Source organism: Harpia harpyja, chromosome 6, assembly GCF_026419915.1.
Source record: "Harpia harpyja isolate bHarHar1 chromosome 6, bHarHar1 primary haplotype, whole genome shotgun sequence".
Taxonomy (NCBI): Eukaryota; Metazoa; Chordata; class Aves; order Accipitriformes; family Accipitridae; genus Harpia; species Harpia harpyja.
The window spans coordinates 47,730,028-47,750,956 of record NC_068945.1 but is presented as its reverse complement, the minus strand read 5'-3'; the positions used below and the strand labels follow the sequence as shown (position 1 = coordinate 47,750,956).

The 20,929-nt window shown below is 38.3% G+C and overlaps 1 protein-coding gene across 1 annotated transcript; it reads left to right on the top strand.

Moving 5' to 3' along the window:
- The first annotated feature begins 367 nt into the window (after nucleotides 1-367).
- Nucleotides 368-15,293, top strand: ZNF800 (zinc finger protein 800). The gene is made up of 5 exons (XM_052790377.1): nucleotides 368-483; nucleotides 1,228-1,335; nucleotides 3,599-3,694; nucleotides 7,295-7,438; nucleotides 10,417-15,293. Exons 2-5 carry the CDS (start codon nucleotides 1,275-1,277, stop codon nucleotides 12,180-12,182), a joined length of 2,067 nt encoding a protein of 688 aa, XP_052646337.1. The 5' UTR covers nucleotides 368-483; nucleotides 1,228-1,274; the 3' UTR covers nucleotides 12,183-15,293.
- The last annotated feature ends 5,636 nt before the right edge of the window (nucleotides 15,294-20,929 follow it).

The following is a 20,929-nucleotide window of genomic DNA, read 5'->3' as shown; positions in this document are numbered from 1 at the left end:
AGGGCTTGGCTGCGAGCCCCCTCTCCCCGCAGGGGCAAGGACGGCGCCGGTTCCCGCCGCCCGCCGAGCCCTCCGCGCGGCAGTTAACCCCTGCGGCGAGGCGCTCCGCCTCAGACCGCCCCTGCGCCTCCGCCGGCGCAGGAGCGCCCAGCCGCCCCGTCCCGCCGTAGTCCAGCGCCGCATCGCCTCACGGGCCGGGCCGGGCCGGGCCGGGCCGCCCAACGGCCGCCGCGCGCACAACGGCCGCCACCGCCGCGTGCCGCCGCCCGGCACCTGTGCGGCCCGGCCGGGGGTGGGGGGGGGGGGGGGCGTGGAGAGCGGCGAGCGAGGCGCCTGCGCACTGCGCGGCCCCTCGCCGCCAGGGCCGCAGTCACTTCCTGCCCCTGTGCCCATCCGGCTCCGGGGTCAGCGGCCGCCGCTCTGGCGGGACAGGGGAGAATAAAGTTTTATTCGGGGAGGGGGAAGCCGGCCGTCCTCTCCCAGGTAGGGGCTCGCCTGCGGCGGCCCGCCCGCCGCGCCCTCCCTCTCCCTCCCTCTCCCGGCGGCGGCCGCCCTTGGCGCCCGCTGTCACCTGCCGGCCGCTCGTCCGCCCCTCCCCGCCCAGGCTCGCGCGTGGCGGGGCGGCGGGCGCGCCCGGCTCCGGCTCCGGCAGCGCCGCGGGGGGCGCCGGCCCGGCGGCGGGCGGGCGGGCTGCGGCCGCTGGCTGTCGGGGGCGAAGCTCCCCGCCCTCCCCACACGCACACTCCCGCGGGAGCTGAGGGACGCCGTCCCGGCGGCGGGGCTGAGGGAGGAGGGCTGGGAGGTGGGGACGGAGCGCGGCGAGGGGCGGTGGGAGAGCGGCGCGGCGGGAGCCGCCCGCTGAGGGGGCGCGGGGCCGGGCGGCTGGGCTCGGCGGGGAGGACGGCGGCCGGGCTGGCGGCGGCCGGGGGCTCTCCTCCGCCGGCCGAGGCGCAGGTGGCCGAGGCGAGGCGGGCCGGGCCGCGCCGGGTGGCGGAGCCCGGGAGGGAGGGAGCGGAGCGGAGCAGGGCGGCCGGGCTCGCCGCAGCGGCCGTTGCAGAGGGCGTTGTGAGACCTGCTGTAAACAATGGAAACTTTCTCCTGCGCGAAGGGTGCCGCTGCCTCCTGGCCTGTTCCGGCGGTGCCGCTGTAGGAAGTGGGTGTGCGGGGTTAGCGCTGTCCTGAGCCGCCGGTTCCTCGGGGCTGACAGTGAATTTGTTATTTTGGCAGAAGCGAGCTGCTGGATGTAGAAGGAAAGTAGGTCGTGCGCACGGAAAATGCCTCTAAGGGACAAGTGTTGTCAGACTGACCACCATCACCATGGGTGCTGCGAACCAGGTACAGTGGTGTGCGATGCTTTGGCTGTTTTACTTCTCTCCCTCGTTAAAAGCTTGTGGGAGCTGTTGTGCTGTTGCAGATGTGTGTCATTAGTGGCAGGTTTGGATATAAAAAGTTTATGAATTTTGTTTGGAAATGGGTTTTTGATATCCTCGAACTGTCATGCTGAAATTATTTCAGGAAGATAATTTCTCAGTTCTTGCAGGATGTGTAATAATCCCCAAGCCACCACATGGGCATTGTATGCAGTGAGCAGAGGAAGGCAAGAAGTGCTGTAAAACAACTGACCTTTTCATTTCCAGAAGGTGTAATATTCTGAAATTTTTGTAAAATGATGTTTCTGGCAATCTCTTGTATTCGCTGTTTATATTTTTACTTTACATTGTTTCTGGTGAGCTCTGGTGGACTTGGAGTTCTTATTCTCAGAGAAGGAAAAAAAAAAACCAAACCCAAGTCCTGAAACTGCTGTTTGCATTCCACTGCTGTGTGACATGGAAGATGCCTTCAGTGGAAAGTATAATGAATACTTAGAAGGTTCAGCCGACTTGCTAGATTTTTTGTAATTGTTCTGCCTACTGTTATAATTGGTAGCCTAAAAGGGAATTTGGTTCCTTTCTTGTTGCCTTGTTGTAGAGTTTGTTGTTTGGATGCTTTCACTTGTGTTTTGAAAAGAAAGGCATCAGTTTGGGGAATTAATGGTTGAAAGCGTGAGCATGGCAACTTTGATAATGCTCCTTTAATTAAATGTAATTTGAGACTAGGTATTGTTCAGCTAGTAGAAACATTTCTTTGTGTTTAAGATGAAATGGTTTTGAGTTGTTCTAATGCTTTAAAAAAGCTAAAGTACTTTTCTTGCCTTACAAATAACAGCGATGTGTTATGTCTGTTTCACGTATATCACTCCTCTTGATGTCAGTGGGTGTTGCACATGCATATTAGAGGCAGTATACAAACCAAAATATACTATTTTGAAGAATAGGGAATGGGCTAGTAGAATACAATATGTCATTGTGTTAGAGATCCCCAAACGATTAGCTGATTTGTAATGGTTGTTATGTGTTCGTATATATAATAGTATATTATGGGGCCAGCATAGTTGAGTGGGGTGCTCATTCTATCGTTCTTTTCTAGGACTGCTTTTCTTTCTGATGTTCTTTTTCAGCTTGAATTTATTTATAACCTTACAACTTTTAGAACAACTTTCCTGTCAAAATGTGTTTAATCTATTTGCATTTAGTATTTCTAAATAGTTTTATACTATGCCTCTACTGCTCTTTATCAAAAATAAATTTCTTAGAGATGCTCAGTGCTTCGTTTAAAAATGGAAATGTTACAATGGGGTTAAAAATCAAACCAAATGGGTAAGGTAGGAGCCGATTTATGCAGTACAAAGCTAGTTGTTCTGTCAATAAGAAAGTAAAAAGAAGACCTAACTAAGGATTTTGCAAACACATGCTTGAATAAGTGGTCTTATTCATTTAAATTTGGTTTTCCCTCTGGGCAAAGCTTAACTGCCATATGCATATATGGCAATGGAATGCTGTTAATTTTCACATGCATAAAGACTATGTGTTGAAATAACTAATAATCATCCTGATCAATAAATGTTTTAGTTTCAATACATTTTACAAAGATTGTGATGTGGAATGAAACTTCAGAAATAAAGTCTTACTTCAGCAGTTTGCTTGAACCAGAAGCAGTTCTGGAATGTGGTTTTGTTTGTTAAAAATGTTATAATAGCTATTTTTGGTATATACTACGTAGTTATGCTTGTGCTTTTTTTTCTGATCATTGCTACTTTAAATTTGAATTCAGTGCTTAGGTGTGTACTGGCAACATTGAAATCACATAGTACTCTGTGAAGTACAGTATTTGGTAATGCTTTTTTGTACATCTGTTTCAGTTTGAATGGTGGAAGTCAAGTAGATTGTTCTGGGGAATTGGTTTAATTGATGGAAATTTCTAGTGAGTTAATTTGGGTTTATATACTTATATGTTTTTGTGCTTGATACACATAGCTTTGAATACACATTTTCTTTAAATAATCAAAATGACAGCAAACTGTCAGAAGGTATCATGGCTGGAAAATTCAGTATTATCTGTTTTTTAATTCAATGTAGATGAAAATTTTTGAGTAAGGCAACTTTTACTCTAGTTCTGGCCTTTCCTTTTAGCTAGTTTACTGTGTGCACGGAAAATCCATAACTTAATAAAAATCACCTGAGCGTTCTCTAATGGCTTATTATCCTTTTATATTTTTCAGTGCATCTGTTGGAACCTGGTGATCCTCCGTTATTACAGCAGCCTCTGCAAACATCAAAATCTGGTATTCAACAAATCATTGAGTGTTTTCGATCAGGTATGAAACTATGCCTAACTCTTAAAAAGTTCATTACCTTGTTAGAAGAGTTATATATATTTAGTATATTAAAATAACCAACACCTGACTTTCTACATATTTGCAAACTATTTGTAGGTTTTTGGAGTTAGGTGCTGTTCATTTTAATAAGGGTTTTCATATAAAGTAGTGAAGATACAGTTCCTGCTGTATAGTAATCTTTCAGAAACATTAAAAATTTGTTGTTCTGCTTTGAGTCATCCCTCCTGCTGTTATTACCCTGCTGAGTTTATCCTAAAACTTCTGAGATGAAGAGAAAATTCAGTATTTACCTTGAACTTTTTAGAATTCCTTTATCATGTTACTTTTAAGGTGTTCCTTGGTTGTTTTGGGGATGTGCAATACATAGCAATGAACCTAAGAATAACAACTGAGCGTTTGGGTGAGCATGCCAGAGATGATTGAAACCTTTAATGTTTTCCAGCTGTTTCTACACTTCTCATATGGCAAGCCAAACATTTTATTTTCACAACCCTTGGAGCAAGAACACAGCAGTTGCTACAAAATTAAAGCAATGTCTTTAATGCTACTATCTATATGTTTCTAGATTTTTTTCCACATAGAGCTGTTATATGTATGAAATGTTTCATGTATAAATCATCACTGCTATGTAATAGGATGCATGTCTGGTCTGGGTCTTGTAAAAGGGCACAATATTTAAGTTCTCCACTAGCATTTCAACAACTTAAGAAGAAAAACTGGATGTGAGAGTCATCATTAATAACCTTTTTTAGTTTGGTTGAGATTGCCTAAGGCCTCAGGTATGCATGGCAGGCTTCTTTTGCTTGAAGTGGATTAATGGACTCTCTACTGGTCATAGCATAAACTAGGTGCAAGGACTCTGTCTCTGGGCTACTTCTGGATTGTCCTCACTGGCAGGTGTTATATTGATAGTTTACCTTGACATCTTAAGTCATCTGCACCAGGGAAGTTGGACAGAAAGCAAAAGGACTTAGACCAAGGTTTTACTGGTTAGTTTTGAACAAGCAACATTTCATTATGGAAGGAAACTATTTTGATTCTTGTGGTAAAGAAATAGGGATTAAAGCCAGAGTATTGTCCATAACTATTTAAGCAGATTTAGCAGAAGCTTCTGTCATACAAAGCATTAAGAATAACAGATGAAGTTGAATCTAAATTTTTTTTCTAAAAATGAAATTGCTTGCTAAAGGCATAAACTTTGATATTTCTGCCAGAGAAGTATTTGTAATAACCAATGTTCTGTACTAATTTCCTGTGACTCTGATGTTATTCTAGTGTCAACATTTACAAATATTAACAGAATTTGACAAAGTATCACCTGCCCCAGTTAGATGGAACTACAAAATAGAGAGGGCAGCATATGCTGGCAGAAGACTGACTGCTTGTTGCCACAGTCTGCAGTTAGTGAAGGATAAGGAAATGATTATTTTTTTTCCTCTGCCTGCTGTGTCCACAAAACCAGTGGATGTTTTAAATTTATTTCCAGAAGTCCCTAAAGGTCTACAGTTTAATTCAAAAGGACCAATTATTTTTTTACTCCCACCAGTGAAAAGCTTCATAGTTGCATAAGGATGGTTTGAAGCCAGAGTGACTACCGCGTCATGTAGTCTGACCTCCAGTATGTCATAAGTCCTTTAATCTCACCCAGTAATTCTTAAGCCAAATAATTTGGATTAGACAAAAACATTTCGGTCTTGAATGGAAAGAGACTGAAATATCAGTATAACAGGAGGGAGGATGAGGGACTCGGGTGTCTCTTGACTGGGAACTAGTGGAGAATTAGATGATTTTTTTGGTTTTTTTGGGAGAGGGCTTTGTGGCTAGGGCATGCATCAACAGCATGGCCAAACTTTGGTTTATTGTGTGCTATTGCCAAATTGGAGGCCTTTCGTTTGAATTGTAGTTTGGTAACTTACTGGAATTTTATCTACATGGAGCATCTTCACTTTTGTTCAGCTGGGTTTTTGTCAGTGGTTTTCTTTATATGCAGAAATTCAAACGTTGATTGGTGAAATCTGAGTAAACAGCTTGCTTTTGGGGGAACTCTGTACAATTTTTAAATTTGGGGTTTTCACTAAATCTAAATATTTGTCCAGTAGTCTGTTTGTAAAAATACAGGTCAGATGAAGGTGAGGTTAGTAACCCTTGGAAGAAGGAGCAGTGAGGGGAAAAGACAATAGGCTAGGGCTGTGGCCCAGGAAAGGTATAGGAGAGGACAGAAACTGGATGATAGCCTCAGATAGTCAAGTTTGGGTCCCATTTTTAAGCAGTTGTTGAAGGAGAAGACACTGTGCTTAGCTATAAAACTCGGTCGTAAAAAATTTTGTAGTACTACTATTACACTAAGAAATAAAAAGTTGTCTTGGTAAGGCACATTCACATTGAATAACTATTGTTATGAAATTAGAGTTTCATTTAGGAAATAGTTTTGAAGTGTGATTCCGAGTTTGGTCTTTAGAAGGAATTCTTAATAGAAGTGTCTGTGATGACAGAAAACTTGAACTTCTATTTCAGCTTGAAGAATGTCTTGGTGCTGTTTCATAGTTTTCTGATATTATTTATTTTTGGTCCAGTTTCATTATACTTTGCTCATTGGACTAATTTTGTTTTATTCCATTGTAAGAAAAAATCAAGTTAGAGAAATTAGCTGAATTTGGTTACCTAGTGTTTTTTTCTAATTCGAGTGGGTAAGCATACATCATTTAGTAATCGATTCCTAATTGTAGGCATTCCGTTCATAATTTTCATGAGATGAGAAATGAAGGAGTGGTTTTGAAGTATAACTTAAACTCTGAATCCTTTAGTTCTTTAAGCAAAGCAGGAGCTGGAATACCTCAGCAATGCTAGATCAGACTGTATCTTTGTGTTTTGTTTTGTTTTTTTTTTTAATACACAATGTATAATAGTCTGGAAAACCTGCATATTTTGTCACACTGCCTATGTTTTAATAGAAAGCTTTCTGACTTAAATTATATGTATTTTCCTTTCAGCAGGCTGAAAATATGTCTACAGTTCTACTTTCTTGCCTAAGCATCTTCATCTTGATCTTGGGTCAGATACCTAGATGTAGTAACATTTCTTGACCTGTTATTCTCTTTGTTTTATTGTATGCTTTAGTTTTTTGCCTTACTGGGTGCTGTTTTTACATGAAATAGCTGTGTATCTCTTTGTTTTCCTAGTGCTGTTGGATAAGCTTAAAGAAAAAATATTGCAGGCTTCTTTAAATGCTCTAGGTGCTTATTCTTTCCTCTTGGGCAATTGTATTGCAGCAACCTGATACTGTAGTATGGACTCCTCCTAATATTAGCTGTTAGTTTTTATCATTGCACTCTCCCAGTAAACTGTAATGTGTGTAATCCTTGACTTTTTCTTTTTTTTTTTTTTTTCCAAACTAGTCTTGTTTTTGTAGTGAAACTTGGAGTATGTGTCATAAGCTTACAGTGCAATGAAGTAGCATTAACACAAGATAAAACTCTGTTATAATTGTCACGTTTTAAAACGTTTCTACTTGCGTGGGATGATGTGAATTAAAAGTTGAACAGAAAACCTTCCTTAAGTGTAACGTTTCTTTTATTACAGGAACTAAACAACTTAAACATATCTTATTAAAAGACGTGGACACCATTTTTGAGTGTAAATTATGCCGAAGTCTCTTCAGAGGATTACCAAATTTAATTACTCATAAAAAGTTCTATTGTCCTCCAAGTCTCCAGATGGATGATAGTAAGTCTTACTAATTGAAAATGTTTAATAAAGCTACCTGAAGTTGAGAAACTTATCTTTCTGTACCTTTTATACAAACTCACAAGAAACAAAATGCAAAAAAAGAAGTGGAATTAAATTTCAATAGTAACATATGTAGATCACTCTTATGGTAGTAAAGAAGCTACAGCACTGACTTCATATGCATTAACAACCAAGACCCTTGTCAATGTCATACCTTTGTAGCTAGTTTATACGTCCAGCCTTTTAATGAAGAGTGTCACTGTTAACACTTTTTATTCCTTCTTCCCCTTTTTCTTCCCTGTCTTTCCCTCTTTACTGTGAAAGATACTAAAATGTATGCCAAAGGACTGGGAAATTAATCTTATAGAAAAGTGTGGATCTAACAAGGCTTTTCAGTTTTAGATCAGCATAGCTCTGATGGACTTCAGCTGGATCCTGTAAAGTGGCTTGGATCAGTATCCATAATTTTCTCTTGTACTTGGGAAGCACTCAGTGTCATGGATGCAATCCTCCAGTCTTACTCATTATGAAACACAGACTAAAAGTTCACCATTTTCTTTAAGGACCTGTGCTTCAATAATAGTATCTCTTTCCCACTGCCTCACCTCACCTCAGCTGCTTTAAGATATTCTATGTGATCATGCCTAGCCCACCACCTGTGTTGCAGAAATTAAACTTCATTATTAAAAGAAAGTAACTGAAATGATGAGGAAAAAATAAAGTAGTATATTTTTATGGAAAAAAGAAATTTATTAAAGTCTCATTCCAGTGATGACTTTTTGTTGATCTGAGTAAAGCTGAGTAATTTGGAAATGTGCCAGCATTCAAAAATGCTTTGTAAAGCTTTCTAATTGTCTTGATCTCTTGACTAGATAGACATAGGTGCAATGAGGATTTTTCTTTCCTGATTAATGCCTTCCTGCCTCAATATTTCAAAAACTAGGAATGAACAGAGATTTATTTAGGTGATTTTTGTCCCACATTGTGTCAGCTAGCGTTGTGACGAGAAGGTGAAAAGACTAGTACTGTCACCTTCCTTAAAGGAGTATGCTTAGCCAGTTGCAGAGAGTCAGAGAGCTTCTCTGTGAAAAGGGATGAGTTGTATTTTCAAAGCAAGGTCAGAAGTGCATCTGACTTAGATGCAAAAGTTTCTGAGCAAAATAAGATTCCCATCCAGCTCCTGACATTCTAGCCTTCATTTAATTGGCTGGTTAGGTTTCATATTTCACTGTTCACTAGGAGGGGTACAAGTGAAGAGAATAATACTACATGCTCTGAATAAAACTGTATAATTACTCATGTTTTATATAAAATTGAGTATGATGATTATTGAAGAAAGTGGGAGGTTTTTTCAATAAATAAAATTAAAAGATAGTGAACAAGAGGTAGGAATAAAAGTTTAGTGTCCCCATGGTGAAGAATTCCAAAGACTATTCCCTGATGGCTTTTTTGAGATGTATTCTGTTAGTGTAGTCATTAAGTAGTCTGAAAAGGTGCTATACAGTAGGAAGGACTTTTTACCCTTGATAAAAATTATATGGATAGTCCTCTTTGAAACTGACTGCAAAAAGTGTTAAAAATTCAGTGTTAAAAGATGAGTTCTGAGCAACAAAACAGCATATTTCTTTTATTGACACTCTTTTCATGTATTGCTGGCAGTGTGAAAGGAACAACCCTGACTAAGTGTGGGGTTTTAATTAGCTGTTACCAAGAATCGTATCTTCAAATCACCGTGGATAATTTTGAGCTGTATCATCTCAGTGCCTCACCTTTTTGCTGTGGCACCCTGGATTCTTAGGCCGGTGCAGATGCTTAGCATATCATGCTGGGAACTAGATCACTGAACTACTTTGGCATTTAAAAACAGGGTATTACTGAGGCCTGTAAAATCATGAATGACATGAAGGTAAATGAGAGCAATCATTTGTTTTTCTTTTTTTTCATAATACAAAAACTGTGGGGTATCCAGCAAATTTACCAGCCAGTAAAATTATCAGTATTTCTGGTAAAACAAACAAAAACCCACAGCTTAACATTGTGGTAGCCAAGAATATAAATGCTTCAAAAGCATTTGAATAAACTTTTTTGAAACTAGGTGTTTTAAAACAGTACTTTAAAGGCAGACTTCAGCTTGAGAAGTGTACTGGCATCAGACAAACAAGGAGAATCCCTGTATCCTTCTTTCTTGCTTTTTAAGTCTGCTCCAACTCATTATCAGGGCAGAACACAAGATGAACCTTTGGTGAACCTCAGTGAAATTATCCTTTCTTAAAATAACTTATTTGGCTCAGTTTTCATTCTTTTGAGAAATTAGTACAATTTTTTCCCCTGAGTAATACAGGATTTTTCTGTCCTTAACATTTACTATCTTACTGTATCACTGAGCCTATTAACTGCTTTGGTATGACTAAAAGCTTTCCCTGCCTCAGAAGTTAAGTTCTCTCTTACCTACTTATATCTTCATGCAGTGCTCAGGTTACACAGGTGTTTCATTCTTAAGTCCTTAAGAAGGACTGTTCAGGATTCACAGAGAAGAGCTTATTTCCAGAATTAGATTCCTTTATTGAGAATGCCCATTTCCAGCAGTAGGAAAATCAGTTTCTAATGATATTTCAGTCTTAGTTGCGCACTTGGAGAACAAGCTCAGTCATATGGCATTATTTTTGCAATTGATACAGATTTTTAAAGATCAGTTTAATTCCAGGCAAACCAATTTTTAGTTTAGGTGGCTTTCACATTAGCACGCTAGAAGGCTGTACTCCCAATATTGGCTTTGTAATAAAAAAGTAACTTGTACTGATATGATAACAATGATTACTCAAAGCCTCTAAGTATAAATAGTCAGAAAAATAGTACAAATACAGGATTTGTGCAAATTTGGTGACTGAATTGACACAGTGGTTAAAAGATACTTTGAAATTTAAAAAATTTGAAATTAACAAATCATTAAAAAATACTTTTGCTTCTTTTCACAGACCTCCCAGATATAAATGATAAACAGAGTCAAGCCATAAATGACCTCCTGGAAGCAATCTATCCAAGGGTAGATAAGCAAGAATATGTAATTAAATTGGAACCTATAGAAACTAATCAGAATGCTGTATTTCAATATGTTTCAAGGACTGATAGCCCAGATGAGAACATAGAAAGTAGTAGTACCCCTGATCAAGTTCCAGTACAGATACAGGAGCCCAGCACTGAGCAACCCAAGACTGTTTCAGCTCCAGCCCCAGTCCCAGCTGGGGAGACTGTAGAATTGCCTCCTGCTGATCCCGTTACAAACAAGGTAATACCTACTCCCGAAGAACAGCCTCCAGCAGTAAATCCTGAGTTGGACTCTCTGGATAATTCTGATTTTGGCCACCAGTTGATATGCTGCCTTTGTAGGAAAGAATTTCATTCCAGACGCAGTGTACGCCGGCACATTCGAAAAGTACACAAAAAAAAGATGGAAGAGCTAAAGAAGTATATAGAAACAAAAAAGAAACCAAATCAGTGCTCTGCGAAAGGACGAAATAAGAATGTTCTTGTAACATTAGGTAGAAGTTGTCCTGTATGTTATAAATCATTTGCTACAAAAGCCAACGTAAGGAGGCATTTTGATGAAGTTCATAGAGGATTAAGAAGGGATTCCATTACTCCTGATATAGCTACAAAGCCTGGGCAACCTTTGTTCTTGGATACAGTTTCTGCTAAAAAATCTTTTAAGACCCGAAAACAAAAGTCGTCTTCAAAGGCTGAATACAATTTAACTGCATGCAAATGCCTTCTGTGCAAGAGAAAATATAGTTCACAAATAATGCTGAAAAGGCACATGCAAATTGTTCACAAGATAACTCTTTCTGGAAAGAACTCTAAAAGAGAGAAAGGACCCAACAATACTGCCAATGGCACAGAAATAAAAGTAAAAGTTGAACCAGCAGATTCTGTAGAACCTTCACCCCCTTCCATTGCCCTTTCTCCGCAGAATGAATTAAAGGGAACAAATCATTCAAATGAGAAAAAGAGCACACCGTCAGCACAGAAAAATAAAGTTAAACAGGACCCTGAAAACCCTAAATCAACTTCTAAATCAACCACTAAATCAACCTGTAAATCAGCCTCTAAATCAACCTCTAAATCAACCAATGCATCTGCTGCAGGTGGCCAGCAAAAAACCAGGAAGCCAAAACTTTCAGCTGGCTTTGACTTCAAGCAGCTTTACTGTAAACTCTGTAAACGCCAATTTACTTCTAAACAGAACTTGACAAAACACATTGAATTACACACAGATGGAAATAACATTTATGTTAAATACTACAGGTGTCCACTCTGCTCTTACGAAACGCGTCGCAAACGTGATGTGATAAGGCATATAACTGTAGTTCATAAAAAGTCACCACGCTACCTTGGGAAAATAACTGCAAGTTTAGAAATTAGAGCAATAAAAAAGCCAATTGATCTTGTTCTAAATAAGGTGACAAAAAGAGGCCCTCAGAGGGATGAAACAAAACAGATTGGTTCAAAACAGGATGTCACCTCTAATTCTCCCAATAAAAAGTATGAAGGAGCTGATGTTGGCATTGAAGTAAAAGTAACAAAAAACTTTTCTCTGCACCGATGCAATAAATGTGGGAAAGCGTTTGCTAGAAAAGCTTTCCTAGAACATCATAAGAAAACCCACAAAGCAAATGTATCTCATTCACCTGAAGAAAATAAAACCAAAGGCAGAAGCACAAGATCTAAAGCTGTTGTCTGGTGAGGAGAAAGAAAAAGTGTTTTGTCTTTTTTTTTTTAAAAAAAAAAAAAACAACAAAACAAATCCACTGCCTTTCTTTTGCTGTTGTTGATTTATTTCCGAAAATATATTTTTCCATAGATTTTATGGTTTAGTGGCTTAAATACTAAGGTAGATGTCAAATTTGTTTCTTAGATTTTGTTTTTAGTGTTTTGGAAAAGAGCTAATTTCTAAATTTGTCATTGTAGGTAGTTGAAATAGAATATGGATTAAACTGTACTGAGTCAACTCTTTAAATTGTCTTAAGGCATCTATTGTAATCAAGCTAATATATGTACATTTCTAAAATAGTAATTTTCTAAAATTAATAATACTTTGGTTTGAATAACTTAACCTGTTAATTAACTTCTCTGTTACCCAGTTGAAGAAGTACTACAGGTACTACAGTAAAAGTTGTTGACAGAAAGAATCCCTATGAACTTATTGGAATTATCATTTGTCCTTTTTTTTTTTTTTTAATTTTAACGTGTATTGCCTATGCCCTGTCAACAAAAGGACAAAGAACAGGTTTTTTGAATGTAATTCGGATGCTTAGTTGCTTTGATTTAAAATCAGTATGAGTTAGGTGCCTACAAACACCTTTAAAATCATCAAATTTAGGATTTGATTCTTTTAATGCTTATTTATATAAGCACGGGTTTGGAGTCTTCTGGTCATTGATTTTTTTAAAGTGTTTGAGTCTCATCAAGAATTTTTGTTTTAAGTCTAAGTATGCGTAGAAGTCTGGCCAAGATTTTTCTAAACTTCTGCTTATATGGTACCCTGGGAATTTTTTTACACTTGGAAGGGTTGTATACATAGTTTCTCAGTTTTCCATAGCCTTTATGTTAAAGATGGCCTATTTTTAAAATGACCTTTTAAAAAAAGAAATAATGTATGTATGCGGTCAGTTTGTGTTTCAGAATGACCAACTGATGCCTGAAGGTTGGGGGATTGTACAAAAAATTATAATGAAGAGAGACAATAATGATACCTGTAAGAGTTTTTAACATCCTTATTCAGAATTATCTTTCTAGCGTATTTGGTGGAAAGAAAACCAAGTATATGTGCCTTGTTCTATATTTCAACTCTGAAATGCTATTTCCCAGGAGCTAATTTAATGTGAGTTCAGCTTTTGTAGTGAATTGCCATCCAGCTATGTTAAGTTGTAATCTGGTGCTTTTGTGACTTTTTGTAACAAATCCTGGCTAAGTAGGACAGAACTTCAAAAATGAACTGAGCTGGACCCTGAATTTTGCTGAATTTAAGAGGAGGAGTGACTTCTGCAATTTGATCAAGAATTAAAAATTTAGCCTTATAAATTATTTATGTTGTGTAATTTAAAACAGAATTATATGGGTAAACTCAAAGTATTAATTTATTCTCATTTCTCCTCTTAGATAGGTTCAAGTGATGTTCGGAAAGTTTGGAGTTCATTTGAATGAAAAACACTTTAGTTTGTTGTTGGAACCGCTAATATCTTGATAATGGTACTATAAGGAGGAAATATTTTCATAAGCTGTTGTTTTCTTACTAAATTAGTAACCATTCTGACTGCTTGTAGGACAGTGCCTCCTCCCAAAACACTGAATTAGTTGAAATGCACATGTGCTTCTAAATTAGCAGTTACCTCTATGCAGTTGAGGTTTGACACAGTGTAGAACGAACTTTCTGAAATTAAAAAAAGTACAGGAGCAAGTTAATGAACAGCAGCTTTGGAAGAAGATTTTTATTCCTCATTTAGGAAATCATCTTTAGAGAGCTCATTGTGCATACTGGTCCTCCCTGGTAGTGCTAATTGATGAACAGCTCTAACTTTTGTGTGATATCCTACTTTGGCAAATGTGTTATGTACTGTTTTAAATTTATTACAAATGAATGTATAAGAGCAAACAATGTAGTGTATATTGGCTGAATTGTACTAATTTTTAGTATTTGCCATAACATCAGTTTGTTCATATTGACTAATTTCCCAGTTCTGGGACATTCTGAATTTCACTGTACTGAAATTGCTTCAAAGATCTCCATTTTGTTTCCATATGTGGTTCATAGGAAAACTTTGTAAACATCTAGGAAGTTTACAAGAATATCCACATTCCTCTATTCTTTAATTTTTTAAAAAAAAATTATACACAAGCACTTTAATGATAGTTGCAGTTTATTTTTTCAGTTTATTTTTTGAAAGATCAACACACTAATGTTAATATGAAGGTAGTGAATATTTGCTGATGTATTATAGACAGACAATCTGTGCACAACCACTTATAATGTTAGCTTATTTCATTAAATATTAATAAAAAGGGAGGATAGTATGGGAGAAACTTGAAAAATTTTTTCTCTCAAGATCACGAATGACCACTATAGGTAGCACTTGACTTGTATAATTTGGAAAATGTTTTAGATACCTTTTTTTAACCTTTTAATCAAGAGTGTAGTAAAACAGTCGCATGCCTACCATTATGAAATTCTTGGCAGGTTTCATGCGTCAGTGGTTTGGGATTTTTTGGTTGGTTTGGTTTTTTTTTTTACTTTTTAGAAAATATTTTGTTTAGTGATTTGTGTCAAATTGCTACAATTTGAAAGGTATTGTACATCGGAAGAAATACCATGTTTTTATATAGGTTCACTCCCTTACTTAGGGAGGTGCCTCGTGTTCATATATACTTTTTGTATAAAATATATCTAAAAATGTTGATCACAAGATCAGGAGTAAAAATACTTTTATGGATAGAGAAATATTTGGCCCTGTTAGTGCATTGCACTAAAAATACTGTGAATGGGAACTGGATTGTAGCTGTTGCTCAAAATGTTCTATATTGAATGTACATGCTTTTGTTTGGATAAATGTACTGTATTTGGTGGAAAATAAAGCAGACTGGAAATCACTTTTAAGTGTGCATAAACAAAAAGATTTCATGTTTGTAAACCTGCAATATCTATCACTCCAAAATCAGAAATTACAGTGTTTGCATTTTTGTAAAGTTTTACTCTTTGATCACTGAAACTAGTTGTTTGTAATGTTCTGTTGTAATAAATGTTTTTTTGTTATTAAAAGTTTGGCAGTTGTGGAGTGAACACTTCTCCACACTGATGGTTGGCCCTTGCTATATTTTTAGAAAACACTATTGATACTGGCTTTTTGTTCCTTGTAAAGGTATCTCTTCCTTAACTGAGAAAAGCTTTTTTTAATTATCCTTTTAAAACAACAGTGAATATTAATATTGAAAGAGATAGGGTATGCTGGGTTTTGTAATAATAAAATAGGGTTACCTAGTTTTGCATTGCAAATAATGTTGGTAGCATCTAATGTTACTTCTTTTTCTGGAATATAAGAAAAGAACTGCCATAATCATTGTTTATTCTTTTGTAAAGTAAGACATCAAGCTATTTATGTGAGTGGATTTTAACAAATATTCCTGAATGCCTGTGGATTAAGATTAGGAAAGTAAATTGCAGGTGTAGTGATAGAATAACTGTTCATTCCTCAGCTAATCCTTGTGGTTTCTGCTGTCTGTTCTGGGTAAGTGTGCAGTCTGCATCTTGAAATATGTGAAGGTGAAGTTACTCCTATTTCAAAGGTAAGCTTTCTTCTAAAGGATCTCCAGTTCTGCATCCATGTAGATAAACAGAGCTACAAAACTGTTTTGTTCTACTTGAAGCTTTGGGTAGCATATTTCTTCTTAAAGATGTGGCTTAATAATTCACAATTGCCACAACTTGGTTGTGTTTGGGTTTTGTGGTTTTTTTTAATGTATCTTTCCATGAGGTTAAATCTACTGGGTAGTTCTTTTGAAGCACAAGTCTCCTTTTCATTCTGACTTGTGGAATAGCTTTGTTTTCTCTTTTTCCAATAATCAAAATAAATTATTTGATTATGATGGACTTATTCAATTTAGTGATTTTTTTTTTTTTAATCTTTCCATGCAACCATCTTGAATGGGAGGAAACAAAAATTTGAAGGGAGAAGGATTGCTAATTCTTGCTTTTAATTCACACAATATGTATTTTTTGAAAAATCCTGAAAAGCTGTAATAAAGCTTTGAATGTAGTCAAGATCTGTATGGGCACTTATTTGTGGGGTTACACATTAATGTCTCTGGATATTAATTTTTAGTTAAGATGTAGTCTTGCATCATTGATAAAGCACATTGGTTTGGCTTGTTTTGCTTGGACTAGCCAAAGACAAATGTGAATTCTTTAGTGGGCCTTCGAATTAAGGTTGTGTCTTGTTAAAAGACATTTTTATTCAGAATGAATGTGAGATACCTTACGGAAAACTTTGAGGATGATCTAAGCATTCCGTATGGAAGACTGTCTGGTTTTTTTTTTTTTTTTTTGTGATACATATCTTCTAATACTAAGGCTTTGAGGGGCTGGCTTTAATTGATGTGAAATCTTGCATAAAGAAGTGAAACTCACTTATACTGGAGGTATCAGACTTGCTGAAGTCTAATAAAGTGCTGGCTTCTGTCTCAGACTCACCTGTTCTTTAGTTAATCATCTCTCAGCTGAGGGTGTCTGGTCTTCCTGGTTTTATTTTTTTGTTTTTAATTTTGGAGTGTTTTCTATTTTTATGTTTTACTTGTCTTTGCTGTCTGGAACATTTAAGATTACAGGGCTTGAAGTCTTTGTAGTGTTTGGTCTCCTCAATTTTATAGGAGAATTAAAAGAAAACTGTAGCTTAGTTGATGGTGATTATCACCATTTGGTTTTTGATTTGCTTCTGCTGGGACAAACTTAAAAACTGCTGTGTGAAGGATTTGTGTGACTGGTCAAGTGCTTGAAGTACTTTGAAAACAATACCAGTTTTGACTGATGGCTGAAAGAATTGTGGGTAGATGTTTCACATCATTCCCTTTTGCTGAATAGTGAAATACAGCAATTGGTTAATGGCAAAGGTAGACCGGTATGTTGGTTGGGGGAGGGGTAGAGAAGAATGTGACCTCAATAATTATATGGATGGAGAACCCCTGGTGTTTGTACTAATAAGTAGACTTTCAAGAGGGACCACTGGCTGGGTATAAAGGTTCTCCACCCATCTGGAAAAGGGGAGCAGAGGGGAAGTGAATGATGTGGAATACATTTAAGTTCCCTTTTGTAGGGAACTTGCTTCCCAGTATCCCTCTGTTACAGTCTTAAAGTAGTAGTTTCATAGACACAAAGTGGAATGTAATTTGAAAAGTTAGGATTGTTTGGGTTCATTGATTCCTTTGGGGATTGGCAAGATACTGGTTATCTTAATAAAAGCATTGTATACTTGGAACCATGTCTCAGATGAGGAAACAGTGTCATTGACTTTGGAGGATTTAGTGGGAGATGAAGATAGCCTGAGCCTTTGATAGCACAGAGATCAAATACGTTTTTCTTCCAAATAGTTTAAACTATGTACCGTTTCACTGCATTGCCAGGAGCAATTGCTGGCATGGTTGTTGCGAAGTCTGGATGGCTGAGGAGGATGTGCTCTTGTATCTTGCTATAATGTTACTCTTCAGAAGCAAATTTTATAGTGGTTTTAACTCCGTTATAGGTAGGATTGAGGTTCTCTGTGTCGGTGATCCACTGCCCTAAATTTATTCGCATTGGTAATACAGGTATTTTTTTGTGGTGATGGCGGTTGTTTTCCTGCCATTTCAATCTAAGGCAATTCAGATTTAACTGATCTGTCCTCTCAGCACAAGCGTTTCTGGAGTAATAGCTAGTTCAGCTCTCTTGGCTGAACTGGATTTGCTCTTTCACGTTACTTAATGTGCTTTGAGCCTCAAGTCAGCTCCTTTATTAGGGGCAAAACAGTCAGCTTTGATGATATTCCCACAGCTGTTGATGTTACCTAAAAGAGTTCAGTGGGTTCTGGGGCAGAATGTAGAACATAAAGCACAGTCTGGGGTTTGCAGCATATCTTGTGTGCACATGCTCGTACCTTTTTTCCCTCCCTTGCTCAGATGTTTTATTCTCCAGGATGTTGTGATTTTACAGTTCTCAGCTTGTGACTTTCTGCAGCAAACAAAGGGATGAGTAAGATAGTTTAAAGTCACTGTCTTGTGGCAAGACAGGTCGGTTGCAGTGTAGACTTAAAACAGGTGTGGGTATGCAAAATATAGTAATCTATTTCCTTCATAACAGTATATCTAAATCTGAACTGTCACTCTCTCTTTGAAGAAACATGACTACCTAAGAACGAACAAGCCTAAAATGGACACATTCCATCCTTTAAATGTGTAAAGCTGCATTTTCCATCAAAAATACATTCATGATATTGGCAGGTAGCTGGAGATCTATAATTTCTCTCAGATATAGAAGTGGGAACAGCTTCCCAAATTTGAGACATTTTTCTGCATGGTGTCAAACTGGTAGTAGATTAGGTGGTATCTGGATTCACAGGGTTTACGATCAGGTGTCTATGCTGGCTCAGGGTACTTGTTCCCATTAGTATAAATGAGGAAAACAAGGTGCACATCTCTGTTGACTTTGCTCAGAACTGAACAGATTGTGGGTGACTTTGTTGGTTTTTATTAAATCTCAGTAGGTAAATACAGATATTTTCTCCTCAAAGAACACTTGCATATGGTAGACTCCTCTGTGGTATTTCATAATTTTTTTCTGTGCATATGTGGGACTTGGGAACGGATAAGGATATAAGTGTTGACATATAAGTAAGGATGCACGACATGATCTTTTAGGTATGCTGACATGGAATTGTGCAAGAGTAGCACGTCGGTATAAAAATGAGAAAGTTGAGAGAGTGTTGATGGGCTACTTGGGGAGAATTTAGATAGCAAGGCTGAGGTATATACATCCGTCTTTAAATGATGGGGTTGAGTTGAGCAGAGGCTTAGGTGAAACTGTCCCACATTTTCTTTTAAATGGCTACAACAGCAGCCTTCCAGCCTGTGAAATATGGATGCTATTAGAACACAAAATATTAAAGTAGAGGAATAATACTTTGTATCAGAACAGAATCTGCCTGTTTAAATATAAAAAAAGTTGAAAAATGAAGCTCCTGCCCTCTTTGCATGCGGGTGTCATTCCTTCTAGTCTGAGCTAACTTTCAGTGTCTTTCTAGTTTGCACCAACTGCCTGCTGTCTCTCCTGAGGTTCGTCAAAGACTCTTCCACCATGACTGTAGATTTTAATTTTGCTGCAAGTTTTGTGCTTTTCTTAGAAGTCCACTAGTGTTATCACAGGCTTCCTCCTCCCTGTGTTTGTCCAACAGCCTGGAGGCATCTCCCAGCTGACCATGCACAGTTATTCTTAGGGAAGGAGTGTTAGGAGTGTCCTCTTCCTTGCTTCTACTTGCTGAGGGCAGTGGCAGGACTCATCCAATGGTAACCCAGTGTCTTTTTTTTTTTTTTAATGTAGCCTATACATTACCTGTGTCCTCACTGCTCGGGGACAGAGCTCTCATGGAGAACCATTTGCAGACTGATGGCAAAGCAGAAACCTGCCTGTGAGGGGCATCTTTGGTGATATGCATTGAGTACCCTCCTCTCTCCTCTTGGTGTCCAAAGCTAGAATTACCTCTGGTAAACCTATGTCTCCTGTAAATGCCCTTCTGAGGGAACTGTCTTACCCCTTGTGATGTGGTGTTATCAAGACAAGACAGTAGGCATACACTCTCTGTGGTCCCATCGTTTACATAAGAGTAGTGCCAAGGTGGGCTGTTCTGACTCGAGTCTTCAAGAATTTAACGTACTCTTCCAACAGTCTGTGATTGGTGGCATCTTGGGAACATCATAAGCATTTTGTGGGGATTTTTGTTTGTTTGTTTGGGGTTTTTTTGTTGTTGGTTTTGGGTGGGTGTTTGGGGTTTTTTTTTTGAGAAGATGTGTTTTTTCTTAATGAAAAGGTTAACTCTACTCTTGACTAAGTATCTGTCTGGGTCCTATTAAGGTGATTGATCCATTTTAAGTATACTGTGTTAATGATTTCAGAACACTGAATGCCTCGGGTGGATGCACAAATGTCTTTTAAAGAGTTTTGGCTGCACTGCCATTCCTAGAAACTGAAGCCAACCGTTTGATATTGCAGATTCCTATGAGTGAAAATGCCTGCAGCTGGTATAGAGAGTATGTAGGAAACATGCTTGAAACTACTAACAAATTAAGCAGTATGAAAATGGTCTTCCATGCTTAAAAGATCAAAGGGACTATTTTCTTCAATGTCAGTAACATCTAGAAGCTCAGGCTGGGATCAGTTCCATTTGTGGAAGCCATACTTTTTGCAGTGTAACAGCATGCAAACGTCTCATAAATTGTACTTGATCTGGCTGTTGCTGTTCTGAGTTACAGTTTAATTATCATTATTTCATGATTCTAACTTTAGAATTTCCTTTTCTGCTATTCAGGGTGATACTGGAGATATTCCACTTTGAAGAGTTGTTTTCAAATTCTTGTTTTCAGTAAGCTGTCTTTTTGTTTACAGTCATCTTATCGAGATGCAATGATAGGATGTTTGTTTTCCTTGTCTTATCTGTCTGTGAATGTTAAGGCAACTAACTGATTGCAGCAATGCAGAGTCAGGTACTCAGTTATGTTTTGAGTGAGACTTCCTTTCAACAAGAAATTTCATCTTCGAAAAACATCCTGAGAAGCATGGAGGATACCTTTGAAACTCTGTGAATGCACGCACAGTGATGGACTGACTCATGGTGGTAGGAAATGGTGAGCAAAGTGTTAGCATTCTTGGCTTCAAAACCACACTAAGATACTTCTGCATCTTGAAATACAGAACAATAT

Excerpts from the sequence above, each read along its gene's own strand:
- ZNF800 (XM_052790377.1), top strand. The coding sequence starts at position 1,275 with ATGCCTCTAAGGGACAAGTGTTGTCAGACTGACCACCATCACCATGGG. Across the intron at positions 1,336-3,598 it reads CCATGGGTGCTGCGAACCAG|TGCATCTGTTGGAACCTGGT; the intron begins GTACAGTGGTGT and ends TATATTTTTCAG. Across the intron at positions 7,439-10,416 it reads AAGTCTCCAGATGGATGATA|ACCTCCCAGATATAAATGAT; the intron begins GTAAGTCTTACT and ends TTCTTTTCACAG.